We start from the raw sequence: 17,488 nt of genomic DNA, 5'->3' as shown, positions 1-17,488 counted from the left end.
ATAAAAAATTTCACAAGCGTTCGCACAATCTTGCCCAGAAGTGGAAAAAATTAGAGACAGCTGAGTGTCGCGGGCGGCACCGCCGCGTGCGCCTACGAACAAGAAGGGAAAAAAAAAAAGAAAACACTCCCCGTCGGGGAATCGAACCCCGGTCTCCCGCGTGACAGGCGGGGATACTCGCCACTATACTAACGAGGAGACATCCAAAGTGGCAGCTAAAGCAGTATATACACGATTTGATAAAAAATTTCACAAGCGTTCGCACAATCTTGCCCAGAAGTGGAAAAAATTAGAGACAGCTGAGTGTCGCGGGCGGCACCGCCGCGTGCGCCTACGAACAAGAAGGGAAAAAAAAAAAGAAAACACTCCCCGTCGGGGAATCGAACCCCGGTCTCCCGCGTGACAGGCGGGGATACTCGCCACTATACTAACGAGGAGACATCCAAAGTGGCAGCTAAAGCAGTATATACACGATTTGATAAAAAATTACAGAAGTGTTCGCACAATCTTGCCCAGAAGTGGAAAAAATAGAGACAGCTGAGTGTCGCGGGCGGCACCGCCGCGTGCGCCTACGAACAAGAAGGGAAAAAAAAAAAGAAAACACTCCCCGTCGGGGAATAGAACCCCGGTCTCCCGCGTGACAGGCGGGGATACTCGCCACTATACTAACGAGGAGACATCCAAAGTGGCAGCTAAAGCAGTATATACACGATTTGATAAAAAATTACAGAAGTGTTCGCACAATCTTGCCCAGAAGTGGAAAAAATAGAGACAGCTGAGTGTCGCGGGCGGCACCGCCGCGTGCGCCTACGAACAAGAAGGGAAAAAAAAAGAAAACACTCCCCGTCGGGGAATAGAACCCCGGTCTCCCGCGTGACAGGCGGGGATACTCGCCACTATACTAACGAGGAGACATCCAAAGTGCCAGCTAAAGCAGTATATACACGATTTGATAAAAAATTACAGAAGTGTTCGCACAATCTTGCCCAGAAGTGGAAAAAATAGAGACAGCTGAGTGTCGCGGGCGGCACCGCCGCGTGCGCCTACGAACAAGAAGGGAAAAAAAAAAAGAAAACACTCCCCGTCGGGGAATAGAACCCCGGTCTCCCGCGTGACAGGCGGGGATACTCGCCACTATACTAACGAGGAGACATCCAAAGTGGCAGCTAAAGCAGTATATACACGATTTGATAAAAAATTACAGAAGTGTTCGCACAATCTTGCCCAGAAGTGGAAAAAATAGAGACAGCTGAGTGTCGCGGGCGGCACCGCCGCGTGCGCCTACGAACAAGAAGGGAAAAAAAAAGAAAACACTCCCCGTCGGGGAATAGAACCCCGGTCTCCCGCGTGACAGGCGGGGATACTCGCCACTATACTAACGAGGAGACATCCAAAGTGCCAGCTAAAGCAGTATATACACGATTTGATAAAAAATTTCACAAGCGTTCGCACAATCTTGCCCAGAAGTGGAAAAAATTAGAGACAGCTGAGTGTCGCGGGCGGCACCGCCGCGTGCGCCTACGAACAAGAAGGGAAAAAAAAAAAGAAAACACTCCCCGTCGGGGAATCGAACCCCGGTCTCCCGCGTGACAGGCGGGGATACTCGCCACTATACTAACGAGGAGACATCCAAAGTGGCAGCTAAAGCAGTATATACACGATTTGATAAAAAATTTCACAAGTGTTCGCACAATCTTGCCCAGAAGTGGAAAAAATAGAGACAGCTGAGTGTCGCGGGAGGCACCGCTGCGTGCGCCTACAAACAAGAAGGGAAAAAAAAAGAAAACACTCCCCGTCGGGGAATCGAACCCCGGTCTCCCGCGTGACAGGCGGGGATACTGGCCACTATACTAACGAGGAGACATCCAAAGTGGCAGCTAAAGCAGTATATACACGATTTGATAAAAAATTTCACAAGCGTTCGCACAATCTTGCCCAGAAGTGGAAAAAATTAGAGACAGCTGAGTGTCGCGGGCGGCACCGCCGCGTGCGCCTACAAACAAGAAGGGAAAAAAAAGAAAACACTCCCCGTCGGGGAATCGAACCCCGGTCTCCCGCGTGACAGGCGGGGATACTGGCCACTATACTAACGAGGAGACATCCAAAGTGGCAGCTAAAGCAGTATATACACGATTTGATAAAAAATTGCAGAAGTGTTCGCACAATCTTGCCCAGAAGTGGAAAAAATAGAGACAGCTGAGTGTCGCGGGAGGCACCGCTGCGTGCGCCTACAAACAAGAAGGGAAAAAAAAAGAAAACACTCCCCGTCGGGGAATCGAACCCCGGTCTCCCGCGTGACAGGCGGGGATACTGGCCACTATACTAACGAGGAGACATCCAAAGTGGCAGCTAAAGCAGTATATACACGATTTGATAAAAAATTTCACAAGCGTTCGCACAATCTTGCCCAGAAGTGGAAAAAATTAGAGACAGCTGAGTGTCGCGGGCGGCACCGCCGCGTGCGCCTACAAACAAGAAGGGAAAAAAAAGAAAACACTCCCCGTCGGGGAATCGAACCCCGGTCTCCCGCGTGACAGGCGGGGATACTGGCCACTATACTAACGAGGAGACATCCAAAGTGCCAGCTAAAGCAGTATATACACGATTTGATAAAAAATTTCACTAGCGTTCGCACAATCTTGCCCAGAAGTGGAAAAAATTAGAGACAGCTGAGTGTCGCGGGCGGCACCGCCGCGTGCGCCTACGAACAAGAAGGGAAAAAAAAAAAGAAAACACTCCCCGTCGGGGAATCGAACCCCGGTCTCCCGCGTGACAGGCGGGGATACTCGCCACTATACTAACGAGGAGACATCCAAAGTGGCAGCTAAAGCAGTATATACACGATTTGATAAAAAATTGCAGAAGTGTTCGCACAATCTTGCCCAGAAGTGGAAAAAATAGAGACAGCTGAGTGTCGCGGGAGGCACCGCTGCGTGCGCCTACAAACAAGAAGGGAAAAAAAAAGAAAACACTCCCCGTCGGGGAATCGAACCCCGGTCTCCCGCGTGACAGGCGGGGATACTCGCCACTATACTAACGAGGAGACATCCAAAGTGGCAGCTAAAGCAGTATATACACGATTTGATAAAAAATTTCACAAGCGTTCGCACAATCTTGCCCAGAAGTGGAAAAAATTAGAGACAGCTGAGTGTCGCGGGCGGCACCGCCGCGTGCGCCTACAAACAAGAAGGGAAAAAAAAGAAAACACTCCCCGTCGGGGAATCGAACCCCGGTCTCCCGCGTGACAGGCGGGGATACTGGCCACTATACTAACGAGGAGACATCCAAAGTGCCAGCTAAAGCAGTATATACACGATTTGATAAAAAATTTCACTAGCGTTCGCACAATCTTGCCCAGAAGTGGAAAAAATTAGAGACAGCTGAGTGTCGCGGGCGGCACCGCCGCGTGCGCCTACGAACAAGAAGGGAAAAAAAAAAAGAAAACACTCCCCGTCGGGGAATCGAACCCCGGTCTCCCGCGTGACAGGCGGGGATACTCGCCACTATACTAACGAGGAGACATCCAAAGTGGCAGCTAAAGCAGTATATACACGATTTGATAAAAAATTGCAGAAGTGTTCGCACAATCTTGCCCAGAAGTGGAAAAAATAGAGACAGCTGAGTGTCGCGGGAGGCACCGCTGCGTGCGCCTACAAACAAGAAGGGAAAAAAAAAGAAAACACTCCCCGTCGGGGAATCGAACCCCGGTCTCCCGCGTGACAGGCGGGGATACTGGCCACTATACTAACGAGGAGACATCCAAAGTGCCAGCTAAAGCAGTATATACACGATTTGATAAAAAATTTCACAAGCGTTCGCACAATCTTGCCCAGAAGTGGAAAAAATTAGAGACAGCTGACTGTCGCGGGCGGCACCGCCGCGTGCGCCTACGAACAAGAAGGGAAAAAAAAAAAGAAAACACTCCCCGTCGGGGAATCGAACCCCGGTCTCCCGCGTGACAGGCGGGGATACTCGCCACTATACTAACGAGGAGACATCCAAAGTGGCAGCTAAAGCAGTATATACACGATTTGATAAAAAATTGCAGAAGTGTTCGCACAATCTTGCCCAGAAGTGGAAAAAATAGAGACAGCTGAGTGTCGCGGGAGGCACCGCTGCGTGCGCCTACAAACAAGAAGGGAAAAAAAAAGAAAACACTCCCCGTCGGGGAATCGAACCCCGGTCTCCCGCGTGACAGGCGGGGATACTGGCCACTATACTAACGAGGAGACATCCAAAGTGCCAGCTAAAGCAGTATATACACGATTTGATAAAAAATTTCACAAGCGTTCGCACAATCTTGCCCAGAAGTGGAAAAAATTAGAGACAGCTGAGTGTCGCGGGCGGCACCGCCGCGTGCGCCTACGAACAAGAAGGGAAAAAAAAAGAAAACACTCCCCGTCGGGGAATCGAACCCCGGTCTCCCGCGTGACAGGCGGGGATACTCGCCACTATACTAACGAGGAGACATCCAAAGTGGCAGCTAAAGCAGTATATACACGATTTGATAAAAAATTGCAGAAGTGTTCGCACAATCTTGCCCAGAAGTGGAAAAAATTAGAGACAGCTGACTGTCGCGGGCGGCACCGCCGCGTGCGCCTACGAACAAGAAGGGAAAAAAAAAGAAAACACTCCCCGTCGGGGAATCGAACCCCGGTCTCCCGCGTGACAGGCGGGGATACTCGCCACTATACTAACGAGGAGACATCCAAAGTGGCAGCTAAAGCAGTATATACACGATTTGATAAAAAATTGCAGAAGTGTTCGCACAATCTTGCCCAGAAGTGGAAAAAATTAGAGACAGCTGAGTGTCGCGGGCGGCACCGCCGCGTGCGCCTACGAACAAGAAGGGAAAAAAAAAGAAAACACTCCCCGTCGGGGAATCGAACCCCGGTCTCCCGCGTGACAGGCGGGGATACTCGCCACTATACTAACGAGGAGACATCCAAAGTGCCAGCTAAAGCAGTATATACACGATTTGATAAAAAATTTCACAAGCGTTCGCACAATCTTGCCCAGAAGTGGAAAAAATTAGAGACAGCTGAGTGTCGCGGGCGGCACCGCCGCGTGCGCCTACAAACAAGAAGGGAAAAAAAAGAAAACACTCCCCGTCGGGGAATCGAACCCCGGTCTCCCGCGTGACAGGCGGGGATACTGGCCACTATACTAACGAGGAGACATCCAAAGTGGCAGCTAAAGCAGTATATACACGATTTGATAAAAAATTTCACAAGCGTTCGCACAATCTTGCCCAGAAGTGGAAAAAAATAGAGACAGCTGAGTGTCGCGGGAGGCACCGCTGCGTGCGCCTACAAACAAGAAGGGAAAAAAAAAGAAAACACTCCCCGTCGGGGAATCGAACCCCGGTCTCCCGCGTGACAGGCGGGGATACTGGCCACTATACTAACGAGGAGACATCCAAAGTGGCAGCTAAAGCAGTATATACACGATTTGATAAAAAATTGCAGAAGTGTTCGCACAATCTTGCCCAGAAGTGGAAAAAATAGAGACAGCTGAGTGTCGCGGGAGGCACCGCTGCGTGCGCCTACAAACAAGAAGGGAAAAAAAAAGAAAACACTCCCCGTCGGGGAATCGAACCCCGGTCTCCCGCGTGACAGGCGGGGATACTGGCCACTATACTAACGAGGAGACATCCAAAGTGCCAGCTAAAGCAGTATATACACGATTTGATAAAAAATTTCACAAGCGTTCGCACAATCTTGCCCAGAAGTGGAAAAAATTAGAGACAGCTGAGTGTCGCGGGCGGCACCGCCGCGTGCGCCTACGAACAAGAAGGGAAAAAAAAAAAGAAAACACTCCCCGTCGGGGAATCGAACCCCGGTCTCCCGCGTGACAGGCGGGGATACTCGCCACTATACTAACGAGGAGACATCCAAAGTGGCAGCTAAAGCAGTATATACACGATTTGATAAAAAATTGCAGAAGTGTTCGCACAATCTTGCCCAGAAGTGGAAAAAATAGAGACAGCTGAGTGTCGCGGGAGGCACCGCTGCGTGCGCCTACAAACAAGAAGGGAAAAAAAAAGAAAACACTCCCCGTCGGGGAATCGAACCCCGGTCTCCCGCGTGACAGGCGGGGATACTGGCCACTATACTAACGAGGAGACATCCAAAGTGCCAGCTAAAGCAGTATATACACGATTTGATAAAAAATTTCACAAGCGTTCGCACAATCTTGCCCAGAAGTGGAAAAAATTAGAGACAGCTGAGTGTCGCGGGCGGCACCGCCGCGTGCGCCTACGAACAAGAAGGGAAAAAAAAAAAGAAAACACTCCCCGTCGGGGAATCGAACCCCGGTCTCCCGCGTGACAGGCGGGGATACTCGCCACTATACTAACGAGGAGACATCCAAAGTGGCAGCTAAAGCAGTATATACACGATTTGATAAAAAATTGCAGAAGTGTTCGCACAATCTTGCCCAGAAGTGGAAAAAATAGAGACAGCTGAGTGTCGCGGGAGGCACCGCTGCGTGCGCCTACAAACAAGAAGGGAAAAAAAAAGAAAACACTCCCCGTCGGGGAATCGAACCCCGGTCTCCCGCGTGACAGGCGGGGATACTGGCCACTATACTAACGAGGAGACATCCAAAGTGGCAGCTAAAGCAGTATATACACGATTTGATAAAAAATTGCACAAGTGTTCGCACAATCTTGCCCAGAAGTGGAAAAAATAGAGACAGCTGAGTGTCGCGGGCGGCACCGCCGCGTGCGCCTACGAAGAAGAAGGGAAAAAAAAAGAAAACACTCCCCGTCGGGGAATCGAACCCCGGTCTCCCGCGTGACAGGCGGGGATACTGGCCACTATACTAACGAGGAGACATCCAAAGTGGCAGCTAAAGCAGTATATACACGATTTGATAAAAAATTGCACAAGTGTTCGCACAATCTTGCCCAGAAGTGGAAAAAATAGAGACAGCTGAGTGTCGCGGGAGGCACCGCCGCGTGCGCCTACAAACAAGAAGGGAAAAAAAAAGAAAACACTTCCCGTCGGGGAATAGAACCCCGGTCTCCCGCGTGACAGGCGGGGATACTGGCCACTATACTAACGAGGAGACATCCAAAGTGGCAGCTAAAGCAGTATATACACGATTTGATAAAAAATTTCACAAGTGTTCGCACAATCTTGCCCAGAAGTGGAAAAAATAGAGACAGCTGAGTGTCGCGGGCGGCACCGCCGCGTGCGCCTACAAACAAGAAGGGAAAAAAAAGAAAACACTCCCCGTCGGGGAATCGAACCCCGGTCTCCCGCGTGACAGGCGGGGATACTCGCCACTATACTAACGAGGAGACATCCAAAGTGGCAGCTAAAGCAGTATATACACGATTTGATAAAAAATTGCAGAAGTGTTCGCACAATCTTGCCCAGAAGTGGAAAAAATAGAGACAGCTGAGTGTCGCGGGCGGCACCGCCGCGTGCGCCTACAAACAAGAAGGGAAAAAAAAGAAAACACTCCCCGTCGGGGAATCGAACCCCGGTCTCCCGCGTGACAGGCGGGGATACTGGCCACTATACTAACGAGGAGACATCCAAAGTGCCAGCTAAAGCAGTATATACACGATTTGATAAAAAATTTCACAAGCGTTCGCACAATCTTGCCCAGAAGTGGAAAAAATTAGAGACAGCTGAGTGTCGCGGGCGGCACCGCCGCGTGCTGCTACGAACAAGGGAAAAAAAAAGAAAACACTCCCCGTCGGGGAATCGAACCCCGGTCTCCCGCGTGACAGGCGGGGATACTCGCCACTATACTAACGAGGAGACATCCAAAGTGGCAGCTAAAGCAGTATATACACGATTTGATAAAAAATTGCAGAAGTGTTCGCACAATCTTGCCCAGAAGTGGAAAAATTAGAGACAGCTGAGTGTCGCGGGCGGCACCGCCGCGTGCGCCTACAAACAAGAAGGGAAAAAAAAGGAAACACTCCCCGTCGGGGAATCGAACCCCGGTCTCCCGCGTGACAGGCGGGGATACTGGCCACTATACAAACGAGGAGACATCCAAAGTGGCAGCTAAAGCAGTATATACACGATTTGATAAAAAATTTCACAAGTGTTCGCACAATCTTGCCCAGAAGTGGAAAAAATAGAGACAGCTGAGTGTCGCGGGCGGCACCGCCGCGTGCGCCTACGAACAAGAAGGGGAAAAAAAAGAAAACACTCCCCGTCGGGGAATAGAACCCCGGTCTCCCGCGTGACAGGCGGGGATACTCGCCACTATACTAACGAGGAGACATCCAAAGTGGCAGCTAAAGCAGTATATACACGATTTGATAAAAAATTGCAGAAGTGTTCGCAAAATCTTGCCCAGAAGTGGAAAAAATAGAGACAGCTGAGTGTCGCGGGCGGCACCGCCGCGTGCGCCTACAAACAAGGGAAAAAAAAGAAAACACTCCCCGTCGGGGAATCGAACCCCGGTCTCCCGCGTGACAGGCGGGGATACTGGCCACTATACAAACGAGGAGACATCCAAAGTGGCAGCTAAAGCAGTATATACACGATTTGATAAAAAATTTCACAAGTGTTCGCACAATCTTGCCCAGAAGTGGAAAAAATAGAGACAGCTGAGTGTCGCGGGCGGCACCGCCGCGTGCGCCTACGAACAAGAAGGGGAAAAAAAAGAAAACACTCCCCGTCGGGGAATAGAACCCCGGTCTCCCGCGTGACAGGCGGGGATACTGGCCACTATACTAACGAGGAGACATCCAAAGTGCCAGCTAAAGCAGTATATACACGATTTGATAAAAAATTTCACAAGTGTTCGCACAATCTTGCCCAGAAGTGGAAAAAATAGAGACAGCTGAGTGTCGCGGGCGGCACCGCCGCGTGCGCCTACAAACAAGGGAAAAAAAAGGAAACACTCCCCGTCGGGGAATCGAACCCCGGTCTCCCGCGTGACAGGCGGGGATACTGGCCACTATACAAACGAGGAGACATCCAAAGTGGCAGCTAAAGCAGTATATACACGATTTGATAAAAAATTTCACAAGCGTTCGCACAATCTTGCCCAGAAGTGGAAAAAATTAGAGACAGCTGAGTGTCGCGGGCGGCACCGCCGCGTGCTGCTACGAACAAGGGAAAAAAAAAGAAAACACTCCCCGTCGGGGAATCGAACCCCGGTCTCCCGCGTGACAGGCGGGGATACTCGCCACTATACTAACGAGGAGACATCCAAAGTGGCAGCTAAAGCAGTATATACACGATTTGATAAAAAATTGCAGAAGTGTTCGCAAAATCTTGCCCAGAAGTGGAAAAAATAGAGACAGCTGAGTGTCGCGGGCGGCACCGCCGCGTGCGCCTACAAACAAGGGAAAAAAAAGAAAACACTCCCCGTCGGGGAATCGAACCCCGGTCTCCCGCGTGACAGGCGGGGATACTGGCCACTATACAAACGAGGAGACATCCAAAGTGGCAGCTAAAGCAGTATATACACGATTTGATAAAAAATTTCACAAGTGTTCGCACAATCTTGCCCAGAAGTGGAAAAAATAGAGACAGCTGAGTGTCGCGGGCGGCACCGCCGCGTGCGCCTACGAACAAGAAGGGGAAAAAAAAGAAAACACTCCCCGTCGGGGAATAGAACCCCGGTCTCCCGCGTGACAGGCGGGGATACTGGCCACTATACTAACGAGGAGACATCCAAAGTGCCAGCTAAAGCAGTATATACACGATTTGATAAAAAATTTCACAAGTGTTCGCACAATCTTGCCCAGAAGTGGAAAAAATAGAGACAGCTGAGTGTCGCGGGCGGCACCGCCGCGTGCGCCTACGAACAAGAAGGGGAAAAAAAAGAAAACACTCCCCGTCGGGGAATAGAACCCCGGTCTCCCGCGTGACAGGCGGGGATACTGGCCACTATACTAACGAGGAGACATCCAAAGTGCCAGCTAAAGCAGTATATACACGATTTGATAAAAAATTTCACAAGCGTTCGCACAATCTTGCCCAGAAGTGGAAAAAATTAGAGACAGCTGAGTGTCGCGGGCGGCACCGCCGCGTGCGCCTACGAACAAGAAGGGAAAAAAAAGGAAACACTCCCCGTCGGGGAATAGAACCCCGGTCTCCCGCGTGACAGGCGGGGATACTGGCCACTATACTAACGAGGAGACATCCAAAGTGCCAGCTAAAGCAGTATATACACGATTTGATAAAAAATTGCAGAAGTGTTCGCAAAATCTTGCCCAGAAGTGGAAAAAATAGAGACAGCTGAGTGTCGCGGGCGGCACCGCCGCGTGCGCCTACAAACAAGGGAAAAAAAAGAAAACACTCCCCGTCGGGGAATCGAACCCCGGTCTCCCGCGTGACAGGCGGGGATACTGGCCACTATACAAACGAGGAGACATCCAAAGTGGCAGCTAAAGCAGTATATACACGATTTGATAAAAAATTTCACAAGTGTTCGCACAATCTTGCCCAGAAGTGGAAAAAATAGAGACAGCTGAGTGTCGCGGGCGGCACCGCCGCGTGCGCCTACGAACAAGAAGGGGAAAAAAAAGAAAACACTCCCCGTCGGGGAATAGAACCCCGGTCTCCCGCGTGACAGGCGGGGATACTCGCCACTATACTAACGAGGAGACATCCAAAGTGGCAGCTAAAGCAGTATATACACGATTTGATAAAAAATTGCAGAAGTGTTCGCAAAATCTTGCCCAGAAGTGGAAAAAATAGAGACAGCTGAGTGTCGCGGGCGGCACCGCCGCGTGCGCCTACAAACAAGGGAAAAAAAAGGAAACACTCCCCGTCGGGGAATCGAACCCCGGTCTCCCGCGTGACAGGCGGGGATACTGGCCACTATACAAACGAGGAGACATCCAAAGTGGCAGCTAAAGCAGTATATACACGATTTGATAAAAAATTTCACAAGCGTTCGCACAATCTTGCCCAGAAGTGGAAAAAATTAGAGACAGCTGAGTGTCGCGGGCGGCACCGCCGCGTGCTGCTACGAACAAGGGAAAAAAAAAGAAAACACTCCCCGTCGGGGAATCGAACCCCGGTCTCCCGCGTGACAGGCGGGGATACTCGCCACTATACTAACGAGGAGACATCCAAAGTGGCAGCTAAAGCAGTATATACACGATTTGATAAAAAATTGCAGAAGTGTTCGCAAAATCTTGCCCAGAAGTGGAAAAAATAGAGACAGCTGAGTGTCGCGGGCGGCACCGCCGCGTGCGCCTACAAACAAGGGAAAAAAAAGAAAACACTCCCCGTCGGGGAATCGAACCCCGGTCTCCCGCGTGACAGGCGGGGATACTGGCCACTATACAAACGAGGAGACATCCAAAGTGGCAGCTAAAGCAGTATATACACGATTTGATAAAAAATTTCACAAGTGTTCGCACAATCTTGCCCAGAAGTGGAAAAAATAGAGACAGCTGAGTGTCGCGGGCGGCACCGCCGCGTGCGCCTACGAACAAGAAGGGGAAAAAAAAGAAAACACTCCCCGTCGGGGAATAGAACCCCGGTCTCCCGCGTGACAGGCGGGGATACTGGCCACTATACTAACGAGGAGACATCCAAAGTGCCAGCTAAAGCAGTATATACACGATTTGATAAAAAATTTCACAAGTGTTCGCACAATCTTGCCCAGAAGTGGAAAAAATAGAGACAGCTGAGTGTCGCGGGCGGCACCGCCGCGTGCGCCTACGAACAAGAAGGGGAAAAAAAAGAAAACACTCCCCGTCGGGGAATAGAACCCCGGTCTCCCGCGTGACAGGCGGGGATACTGGCCACTATACTAACGAGGAGACATCCAAAGTGCCAGCTAAAGCAGTATATACACGATTTGATAAAAAATTTCACAAGTGTTCGCACAATCTTGCCCAGAAGTGGAAAAAATAGAGACAGCTGAGTGTCGCGGGCGGCACCGCCGCGTGCGCCTACGAACAAGAAGGGGAAAAAAAAGAAAACACTCCCCGTCGGGGAATAGAACCCCGGTCTCCCGCGTGACAGGCGGGGATACTCGCCACTATACTAACGAGGAGACATCCAAAGTGGCAGCTAAAGCAGTATATACACGATTTGATAAAAAATTGCAGAAGTGTTCGCAAAATCTTGCCCAGAAGTGGAAAAAATAGAGACAGCTGAGTGTCGCGGGCGGCACCGCCGCGTGCGCCTACAAACAAGGGAAAAAAAAGAAAACACTCCCCGTCGGGGAATCGAACCCCGGTCTCCCGCGTGACAGGCGGGGATACTGGCCACTATACAAACGAGGAGACATCCAAAGTGGCAGCTAAAGCAGTATATACACGATTTGATAAAAAATTTCACAAGTGTTCGCACAATCTTGCCCAGAAGTGGAAAAAATAGAGACAGCTGAGTGTCGCGGGCGGCACCGCCGCGTGCGCCTACGAACAAGAAGGGGAAAAAAAAGAAAACACTCCCCGTCGGGGAATAGAACCCCGGTCTCCCGCGTGACAGGCGGGGATACTCGCCACTATACTAACGAGGAGACATCCAAAGTGGCAGCTAAAGCAGTATATACACGATTTGATAAAAAATTGCAGAAGTGTTCGCAAAATCTTGCCCAGAAGTGGAAAAAATAGAGACAGCTGAGTGTCGCGGGCGGCACCGCCGCGTGCGCCTACAAACAAGGGAAAAAAAAGGAAACACTCCCCGTCGGGGAATCGAACCCCGGTCTCCCGCGTGACAGGCGGGGATACTGGCCACTATACAAACGAGGAGACATCCAAAGTGGCAGCTAAAGCAGTATATACACGATTTGATAAAAAATTTCACAAGCGTTCGCACAATCTTGCCCAGAAGTGGAAAAAATTAGAGACAGCTGAGTGTCGCGGGCGGCACCGCCGCGTGCTGCTACGAACAAGGGAAAAAAAAAGAAAACACTCCCCGTCGGGGAATCGAACCCCGGTCTCCCGCGTGACAGGCGGGGATACTCGCCACTATACTAACGAGGAGACATCCAAAGTGGCAGCTAAAGCAGTATATACACGATTTGATAAAAAATTGCAGAAGTGTTCGCAAAATCTTGCCCAGAAGTGGAAAAAATAGAGACAGCTGAGTGTCGCGGGCGGCACCGCCGCGTGCGCCTACAAACAAGGGAAAAAAAAGAAAACACTCCCCGTCGGGGAATCGAACCCCGGTCTCCCGCGTGACAGGCGGGGATACTGGCCACTATACAAACGAGGAGACATCCAAAGTGGCAGCTAAAGCAGTATATACACGATTTGATAAAAAATTTCACAAGTGTTCGCACAATCTTGCCCAGAAGTGGAAAAAATAGAGACAGCTGAGTGTCGCGGGCGGCACCGCCGCGTGCGCCTACGAACAAGAAGGGGAAAAAAAAGAAAACACTCCCCGTCGGGGAATAGAACCCCGGTCTCCCGCGTGACAGGCGGGGATACTGGCCACTATACTAACGAGGAGACATCCAAAGTGCCAGCTAAAGCAGTATATACACGATTTGATAAAAAATTTCACAAGTGTTCGCACAATCTTGCCCAGAAGTGGAAAAAATAGAGACAGCTGAGTGTCGCGGGCGGCACCGCCGCGTGCGCCTACGAACAAGAAGGGGAAAAAAAAGAAAACACTCCCCGTCGGGGAATAGAACCCCGGTCTCCCGCGTGACAGGCGGGGATACTGGCCACTATACTAACGAGGAGACATCCAAAGTGCCAGCTAAAGCAGTATATACACGATTTGATAAAAAATTTCACAAGCGTTCGCACAATCTTGCCCAGAAGTGGAAAAAATTAGAGACAGCTGAGTGTCGCGGGCGGCACCGCCGCGTGCGCCTACGAACAAGAAGGGAAAAAAAAGGAAACACTCCCCGTCGGGGAATAGAACCCCGGTCTCCCGCGTGACAGGCGGGGATACTGGCCACTATACTAACGAGGAGACATCCAAAGTGCCAGCTAAAGCAGTATATACACGATTTGATAAAAAATTTCACAAGCGTTCGCACAATCTTGCCCAGAAGTGGAAAAAATTAGAGACAGCTGAGTGTCGCGGGCGGCACCGCCGCGTGCGCCTACAAACAAGACGGGAAAAAAAAGAAAACACTCCCCGTCGGGGAATCGAACCCCGGTCTCCCGCGTGACAGGCGGGGATACTGGCCACTATACTAACGAGGAGACATCCAAAGTGCCAGCTAAAGCAGTATATACACGATTTGATAAAAAATTTCACAAGCGTTCGCACAATCTTGCCCAGAAGTGGAAAAAATTAGAGACAGCTGAGTGTCGCGGGCGGCAGCGCCGCGTGCGCCTACAAACAAGAAGGGGAAAAAAAAAAAAAAAAACACTCCCCGTCGGGGAATCGAACCCCGGTCTCCCGCGTGACAGGCGGGGATACTCGCCACTATACTAACGAGGAGACATCCAAAGTGCCAGCTAAAGCAGTATATACACGATTTGATAAAAAATTGCAGAAGTGTTCGCACAATCTTGCCCAGAAGTGGAAAAAATAGAGACAGCTGAGTGTCGCGGGAGGCACCGCCGCGTGCGCCTACAAACAAGAAGGGAAAAAAAAAGAAAACACTCCCCGTCGGGGAATCGAACCCCGGTCTCCCGCGTGACAGGCGGGGATACTGGCCACTATACTAACGAGGAGACATCCAAAGTGCCAGCTAAAGCAGTATATACACGATTTGATAAAAAATTTCACAAGCGTTCGCACAATCTTGGCCAGAAGTGGAAAAAATTAGAGACAGCTGAGTGTCGCGGGCGGCACCGCCGCGTGCGCCTACAAACAAGACGGGAAAAAAAAGAAAACACTCCCCGTCGGGGAATCGAACCCCGGTCTCCCGCGTGACAGGCGGGGATACTGGCCACTATACTAACGAGGAGACATCCAAAGTGCCAGCTAAAGCAGTATATACACGATTTGATAAAAAATTTCACAAGCGTTCGCACAATCTTGCCCAGAAGTGGAAAAAATTAGAGACAGCTGAGTGTCGCGGGCGGCAGCGCCGCGTGCGCCTACAAACAAGAAGGGGGAAAAAAAAGAAAACACTCCCCGTCGGGGAATCGAACCCCGGTCTCCCGCGTGACAGGCGGGGATACTGGCCACTATACTAACGAGGAGACATCCAAAGTGCTAGCTAAAGCAGTATATACACGATTTGATAAAAAATTTCACAAGTGTTCGCACAATCTTGCCCAGAAGTGGGAAAAAATAGAGACAGCTGAGTGTCGCGGGCGGCACCGCCGCGTGCGCCTACAAACAAGTAGGGAAAAAAAAGAAAACACTCCCCGTCGGGGAATCGAACCCCGGTCTCCCGCGTGACAGGCGGGGATACTGGCCACTATACTAACGAGGAGCTTTTTTCTTTTTCTTTATTGCATGGAAATATTGGTAGTGTCAAATCAATGCGGTTACATTACATATGAACATACACACACACAAAACAAATTCACACACAGTATGCAGTCCAATAACAGTTCAATATTCTGGCAAACAAACACAAGCGTCCAGACGCGCAATCCATTCAGGTACGGGATCATATGTAGCAACCACACTACGGACTTGAGCAGTCTCTTCACGGAAGATAGACCTTATCGAGCGAGGTGGCTCATCATGTCTATCGATCATTCGACTTCTCCATAATGAATAAAGTCCTAATAACATAAGCAAATCGTGTGGTGTATTACTGGCTGTCTTTTTGAAAGGAAGGAACCAGATACCATAATATCTGAGAGGAAAGTCTTTTTGGAGAGTTCTTTGTAGAGTGTCCCAAAAATGAAATGCGTCATGACAAAGTATAAAGCAATGCTCTATTGTCTCGGGTTGATTGCAAAGTCTACAATTTGTATTCCAGGGTACGAACAGTCCTTTTTCCTGAAGCCACGTTTTAACTGGCAGTGTGGAGGTGTGCAGCTTAAAGAAAAACGTTTTCGCTGCTGGCGCTATGCACATTCTACGGACACGGCAAAGAACATCTTGACCAAATAGAGACAGATACGGCTTTCGGTACAGAGGTTCAGGGAAAAGGTTATCTATGAGGGCTACATTTAGCGACGTGCGATTAACGGTAAACAAATATTCAAGGGTGAATCTGGCTTTTAAAAATGAAATAGTGTCGACAAGTTCCTTTAGGAAGACCCATAACGGTAGTTCTTGAGCAAAGTTTGTCGTGACAAAAAGAAAAGGGAGGTGTGACGCAAGACGTGCTCGATTAACTGCGAGAAGGAGGGGATGACGGACATTTTCAAGGTAAAATAAACGCTTGACCAATTGTCGCACAAGCAAATGCACAAGACCCAGGCCTCCCTTTTCAAGTGGGAGAAAAAAGTTGTCCCTTCTCATGGCTTCCCATGATGAATGCCAAATAAAACATGTAAATATTCTATGAAATGCCTGGACATGGACACGTGAGCAGTGCAAGACCTGCAGAACATAAAGAAGCTTCGAAGCGAGAAATGTAATGCATGCCTTAGCTCTCGCAAAAATGGAGAGATCACGTCCCTGCCAGGTTGTCACCTTTCGACGAATAGTGGTTATCGTGGACGTCCAATGAGGTCCACTATTACGAAAGTTATCGAGAGGTACTCCAAGATATCCCAACGGAGACTGATTACAATGAATATTCGCGAATACAGAGGGAGTGAGCGCCCACATGCCTAGCCAAAAGCCTCTACTTTTGTCAAAATTTACAGTAGCTCCTGCAGTCTCACAGAAACGCAGGGTAGCATCTATTGCCTTGGAAATGCTTGGCTTATCGACGCAAAAGAAGGCAATGTCATCTGCATAAGCTAGCACTTTAATTTCTTCATCGGCATACCTGTATCCTTTAATGCTCGAGTCGTAAAGCACGCTTAAGCAAAGCAGTTCTAAGTATATGGCGAAGAGTAAAGGCGAGAGCGGACAACCCTGACGAACGGATGACTGTACCTGTATTATATGTGAGAGGGTACGGTTCACAATTAACTTTGTGGTGCAATATTTATAACAAAGTGTTATACCATTGTATAATACATCCCCTAACTGAAGATGTCGCAGTAGTTGGAACAAAAATTTGTGTTGAACCTTATCAAAAGCTTTGGCGAGGTCAATCTGGAGAAGAGCTACTTGATCCGTACTACCCTCTATGCACTCAAGGACTGAACGTGCGATATGAACATTTGTCTGTATAGAGCGGCCTCGAATTCCGCATGTTTGATGATCACCTACTAATTTAGTAATGACTGTCTGCAATCTATTTGTCAGTACTTTTGCAAATATTTTGTAATCCACGTTACACAACGATATCAGCCTATATCCGTTTACCCTCTTTATTATTTCATCACCAGTGCTCTTTGGTATTAAGGTTGTGTGGCACTGATAGAAAGATGGAGGAAGCTCACCATATTGATAGGCTTCCTCGAAAAGCTGCTCAAGAAAAGGACACAGGAATTCCTGAAATTTTATATAAAATTCAGCACTAATGCCGTCAGGGCCAGGCGTCTTGTTCTTCTGCAGCGTTTCGATGGCAAAATTAATTTCTTCTCGAGTGATTGGCCCATCAACGCTGAGGCGAT

The 17,488-nt window shown here is 49.6% G+C and overlaps 1 protein-coding gene and 37 non-coding genes across 38 annotated transcripts; all 38 read right to left on the bottom strand.

The window, feature by feature from the left end:
* Nucleotides 1-126: 126 nt before the first annotated feature.
* On the bottom strand, nucleotides 127-198 carry TRNAD-GUC (transfer RNA aspartic acid (anticodon GUC)). Its single transcript has one exon. It is a non-coding gene; the product is annotated as a tRNA-Asp (tRNA).
* Nucleotides 199-365: 167 nt separating this feature from the next.
* TRNAD-GUC (transfer RNA aspartic acid (anticodon GUC)) lies at nucleotides 366-437 on the bottom strand. Its single transcript has one exon. It is a non-coding gene; the product is annotated as a tRNA-Asp (tRNA).
* A 1,115-nt stretch (nucleotides 438-1,552) lies between these two features.
* TRNAD-GUC (transfer RNA aspartic acid (anticodon GUC)) lies at nucleotides 1,553-1,624 on the bottom strand. Its single transcript has one exon. It is a non-coding gene; the product is annotated as a tRNA-Asp (tRNA).
* A 164-nt stretch (nucleotides 1,625-1,788) lies between these two features.
* Nucleotides 1,789-1,860, bottom strand: TRNAD-GUC (transfer RNA aspartic acid (anticodon GUC)). Its single transcript has one exon. It is a non-coding gene; the product is annotated as a tRNA-Asp (tRNA).
* A 164-nt stretch (nucleotides 1,861-2,024) lies between these two features.
* TRNAD-GUC (transfer RNA aspartic acid (anticodon GUC)) lies at nucleotides 2,025-2,096 on the bottom strand. Its single transcript has one exon. It is a non-coding gene; the product is annotated as a tRNA-Asp (tRNA).
* A 164-nt stretch (nucleotides 2,097-2,260) lies between these two features.
* TRNAD-GUC (transfer RNA aspartic acid (anticodon GUC)) lies at nucleotides 2,261-2,332 on the bottom strand. Its single transcript has one exon. It is a non-coding gene; the product is annotated as a tRNA-Asp (tRNA).
* Nucleotides 2,333-2,496: 164 nt separating this feature from the next.
* On the bottom strand, nucleotides 2,497-2,568 carry TRNAD-GUC (transfer RNA aspartic acid (anticodon GUC)). Its single transcript has one exon. It is a non-coding gene; the product is annotated as a tRNA-Asp (tRNA).
* Nucleotides 2,569-2,735: 167 nt separating this feature from the next.
* On the bottom strand, nucleotides 2,736-2,807 carry TRNAD-GUC (transfer RNA aspartic acid (anticodon GUC)). Its single transcript has one exon. It is a non-coding gene; the product is annotated as a tRNA-Asp (tRNA).
* A 164-nt stretch (nucleotides 2,808-2,971) lies between these two features.
* TRNAD-GUC (transfer RNA aspartic acid (anticodon GUC)) lies at nucleotides 2,972-3,043 on the bottom strand. The gene has a single exon. It is a non-coding gene; the product is annotated as a tRNA-Asp (tRNA).
* Nucleotides 3,044-3,207: 164 nt separating this feature from the next.
* On the bottom strand, nucleotides 3,208-3,279 carry TRNAD-GUC (transfer RNA aspartic acid (anticodon GUC)). Its single transcript has one exon. It is a non-coding gene; the product is annotated as a tRNA-Asp (tRNA).
* A 167-nt stretch (nucleotides 3,280-3,446) lies between these two features.
* Nucleotides 3,447-3,518, bottom strand: TRNAD-GUC (transfer RNA aspartic acid (anticodon GUC)). Its single transcript has one exon. It is a non-coding gene; the product is annotated as a tRNA-Asp (tRNA).
* A 164-nt stretch (nucleotides 3,519-3,682) lies between these two features.
* On the bottom strand, nucleotides 3,683-3,754 carry TRNAD-GUC (transfer RNA aspartic acid (anticodon GUC)). Its single transcript has one exon. It is a non-coding gene; the product is annotated as a tRNA-Asp (tRNA).
* A 167-nt stretch (nucleotides 3,755-3,921) lies between these two features.
* Nucleotides 3,922-3,993, bottom strand: TRNAD-GUC (transfer RNA aspartic acid (anticodon GUC)). The gene has a single exon. It is a non-coding gene; the product is annotated as a tRNA-Asp (tRNA).
* Nucleotides 3,994-4,157: 164 nt separating this feature from the next.
* Nucleotides 4,158-4,229, bottom strand: TRNAD-GUC (transfer RNA aspartic acid (anticodon GUC)). Its single transcript has one exon. It is a non-coding gene; the product is annotated as a tRNA-Asp (tRNA).
* Nucleotides 4,230-4,394: 165 nt separating this feature from the next.
* TRNAD-GUC (transfer RNA aspartic acid (anticodon GUC)) lies at nucleotides 4,395-4,466 on the bottom strand. Its single transcript has one exon. It is a non-coding gene; the product is annotated as a tRNA-Asp (tRNA).
* A 165-nt stretch (nucleotides 4,467-4,631) lies between these two features.
* TRNAD-GUC (transfer RNA aspartic acid (anticodon GUC)) lies at nucleotides 4,632-4,703 on the bottom strand. The gene has a single exon. It is a non-coding gene; the product is annotated as a tRNA-Asp (tRNA).
* A 165-nt stretch (nucleotides 4,704-4,868) lies between these two features.
* On the bottom strand, nucleotides 4,869-4,940 carry TRNAD-GUC (transfer RNA aspartic acid (anticodon GUC)). Its single transcript has one exon. It is a non-coding gene; the product is annotated as a tRNA-Asp (tRNA).
* Nucleotides 4,941-5,104: 164 nt separating this feature from the next.
* TRNAD-GUC (transfer RNA aspartic acid (anticodon GUC)) lies at nucleotides 5,105-5,176 on the bottom strand. Its single transcript has one exon. It is a non-coding gene; the product is annotated as a tRNA-Asp (tRNA).
* A 165-nt stretch (nucleotides 5,177-5,341) lies between these two features.
* TRNAD-GUC (transfer RNA aspartic acid (anticodon GUC)) lies at nucleotides 5,342-5,413 on the bottom strand. Its single transcript has one exon. It is a non-coding gene; the product is annotated as a tRNA-Asp (tRNA).
* Nucleotides 5,414-5,577: 164 nt separating this feature from the next.
* TRNAD-GUC (transfer RNA aspartic acid (anticodon GUC)) lies at nucleotides 5,578-5,649 on the bottom strand. The gene has a single exon. It is a non-coding gene; the product is annotated as a tRNA-Asp (tRNA).
* Nucleotides 5,650-5,816: 167 nt separating this feature from the next.
* TRNAD-GUC (transfer RNA aspartic acid (anticodon GUC)) lies at nucleotides 5,817-5,888 on the bottom strand. Its single transcript has one exon. It is a non-coding gene; the product is annotated as a tRNA-Asp (tRNA).
* A 164-nt stretch (nucleotides 5,889-6,052) lies between these two features.
* Nucleotides 6,053-6,124, bottom strand: TRNAD-GUC (transfer RNA aspartic acid (anticodon GUC)). Its single transcript has one exon. It is a non-coding gene; the product is annotated as a tRNA-Asp (tRNA).
* Nucleotides 6,125-6,291: 167 nt separating this feature from the next.
* TRNAD-GUC (transfer RNA aspartic acid (anticodon GUC)) lies at nucleotides 6,292-6,363 on the bottom strand. Its single transcript has one exon. It is a non-coding gene; the product is annotated as a tRNA-Asp (tRNA).
* Nucleotides 6,364-6,527: 164 nt separating this feature from the next.
* TRNAD-GUC (transfer RNA aspartic acid (anticodon GUC)) lies at nucleotides 6,528-6,599 on the bottom strand. Its single transcript has one exon. It is a non-coding gene; the product is annotated as a tRNA-Asp (tRNA).
* Nucleotides 6,600-6,763: 164 nt separating this feature from the next.
* TRNAD-GUC (transfer RNA aspartic acid (anticodon GUC)) lies at nucleotides 6,764-6,835 on the bottom strand. Its single transcript has one exon. It is a non-coding gene; the product is annotated as a tRNA-Asp (tRNA).
* Nucleotides 6,836-7,234: 399 nt separating this feature from the next.
* TRNAD-GUC (transfer RNA aspartic acid (anticodon GUC)) lies at nucleotides 7,235-7,306 on the bottom strand. Its single transcript has one exon. It is a non-coding gene; the product is annotated as a tRNA-Asp (tRNA).
* A 163-nt stretch (nucleotides 7,307-7,469) lies between these two features.
* On the bottom strand, nucleotides 7,470-7,541 carry TRNAD-GUC (transfer RNA aspartic acid (anticodon GUC)). Its single transcript has one exon. It is a non-coding gene; the product is annotated as a tRNA-Asp (tRNA).
* Nucleotides 7,542-7,703: 162 nt separating this feature from the next.
* On the bottom strand, nucleotides 7,704-7,775 carry TRNAD-GUC (transfer RNA aspartic acid (anticodon GUC)). Its single transcript has one exon. It is a non-coding gene; the product is annotated as a tRNA-Asp (tRNA).
* A 1,333-nt stretch (nucleotides 7,776-9,108) lies between these two features.
* Nucleotides 9,109-9,180, bottom strand: TRNAD-GUC (transfer RNA aspartic acid (anticodon GUC)). The gene has a single exon. It is a non-coding gene; the product is annotated as a tRNA-Asp (tRNA).
* Nucleotides 9,181-10,982: 1,802 nt separating this feature from the next.
* Nucleotides 10,983-11,054, bottom strand: TRNAD-GUC (transfer RNA aspartic acid (anticodon GUC)). Its single transcript has one exon. It is a non-coding gene; the product is annotated as a tRNA-Asp (tRNA).
* A 1,802-nt stretch (nucleotides 11,055-12,856) lies between these two features.
* On the bottom strand, nucleotides 12,857-12,928 carry TRNAD-GUC (transfer RNA aspartic acid (anticodon GUC)). The gene has a single exon. It is a non-coding gene; the product is annotated as a tRNA-Asp (tRNA).
* A 1,104-nt stretch (nucleotides 12,929-14,032) lies between these two features.
* TRNAD-GUC (transfer RNA aspartic acid (anticodon GUC)) lies at nucleotides 14,033-14,104 on the bottom strand. Its single transcript has one exon. It is a non-coding gene; the product is annotated as a tRNA-Asp (tRNA).
* Nucleotides 14,105-14,273: 169 nt separating this feature from the next.
* TRNAD-GUC (transfer RNA aspartic acid (anticodon GUC)) lies at nucleotides 14,274-14,345 on the bottom strand. The gene has a single exon. It is a non-coding gene; the product is annotated as a tRNA-Asp (tRNA).
* Nucleotides 14,346-14,509: 164 nt separating this feature from the next.
* TRNAD-GUC (transfer RNA aspartic acid (anticodon GUC)) lies at nucleotides 14,510-14,581 on the bottom strand. Its single transcript has one exon. It is a non-coding gene; the product is annotated as a tRNA-Asp (tRNA).
* A 164-nt stretch (nucleotides 14,582-14,745) lies between these two features.
* TRNAD-GUC (transfer RNA aspartic acid (anticodon GUC)) lies at nucleotides 14,746-14,817 on the bottom strand. Its single transcript has one exon. It is a non-coding gene; the product is annotated as a tRNA-Asp (tRNA).
* Nucleotides 14,818-14,983: 166 nt separating this feature from the next.
* On the bottom strand, nucleotides 14,984-15,055 carry TRNAD-GUC (transfer RNA aspartic acid (anticodon GUC)). The gene has a single exon. It is a non-coding gene; the product is annotated as a tRNA-Asp (tRNA).
* A 157-nt stretch (nucleotides 15,056-15,212) lies between these two features.
* Nucleotides 15,213-16,589, bottom strand: LOC126532393 (uncharacterized). Its single transcript, XM_050180104.3, has one exon. The coding sequence runs from the start codon at nucleotides 16,587-16,589 to the stop codon at nucleotides 15,414-15,416; it is 1,176 nt and encodes a 391-aa protein (XP_050036061.1). The 3' UTR covers nucleotides 15,213-15,413.
* TRNAD-GUC (transfer RNA aspartic acid (anticodon GUC)) lies at nucleotides 15,220-15,291 on the bottom strand. Its single transcript has one exon. It is a non-coding gene; the product is annotated as a tRNA-Asp (tRNA).
* Nucleotides 16,590-17,488: the final 899 nt, after the last annotated feature.

This window comes from Dermacentor andersoni, chromosome 4, assembly GCF_023375885.2.
Source record: "Dermacentor andersoni chromosome 4, qqDerAnde1_hic_scaffold, whole genome shotgun sequence".
Lineage (NCBI taxonomy): Eukaryota > Metazoa > Arthropoda > Arachnida > Ixodida > Ixodidae > Dermacentor > Dermacentor andersoni.
This window is presented reverse-complemented; position numbering and strand designations above follow the sequence as displayed.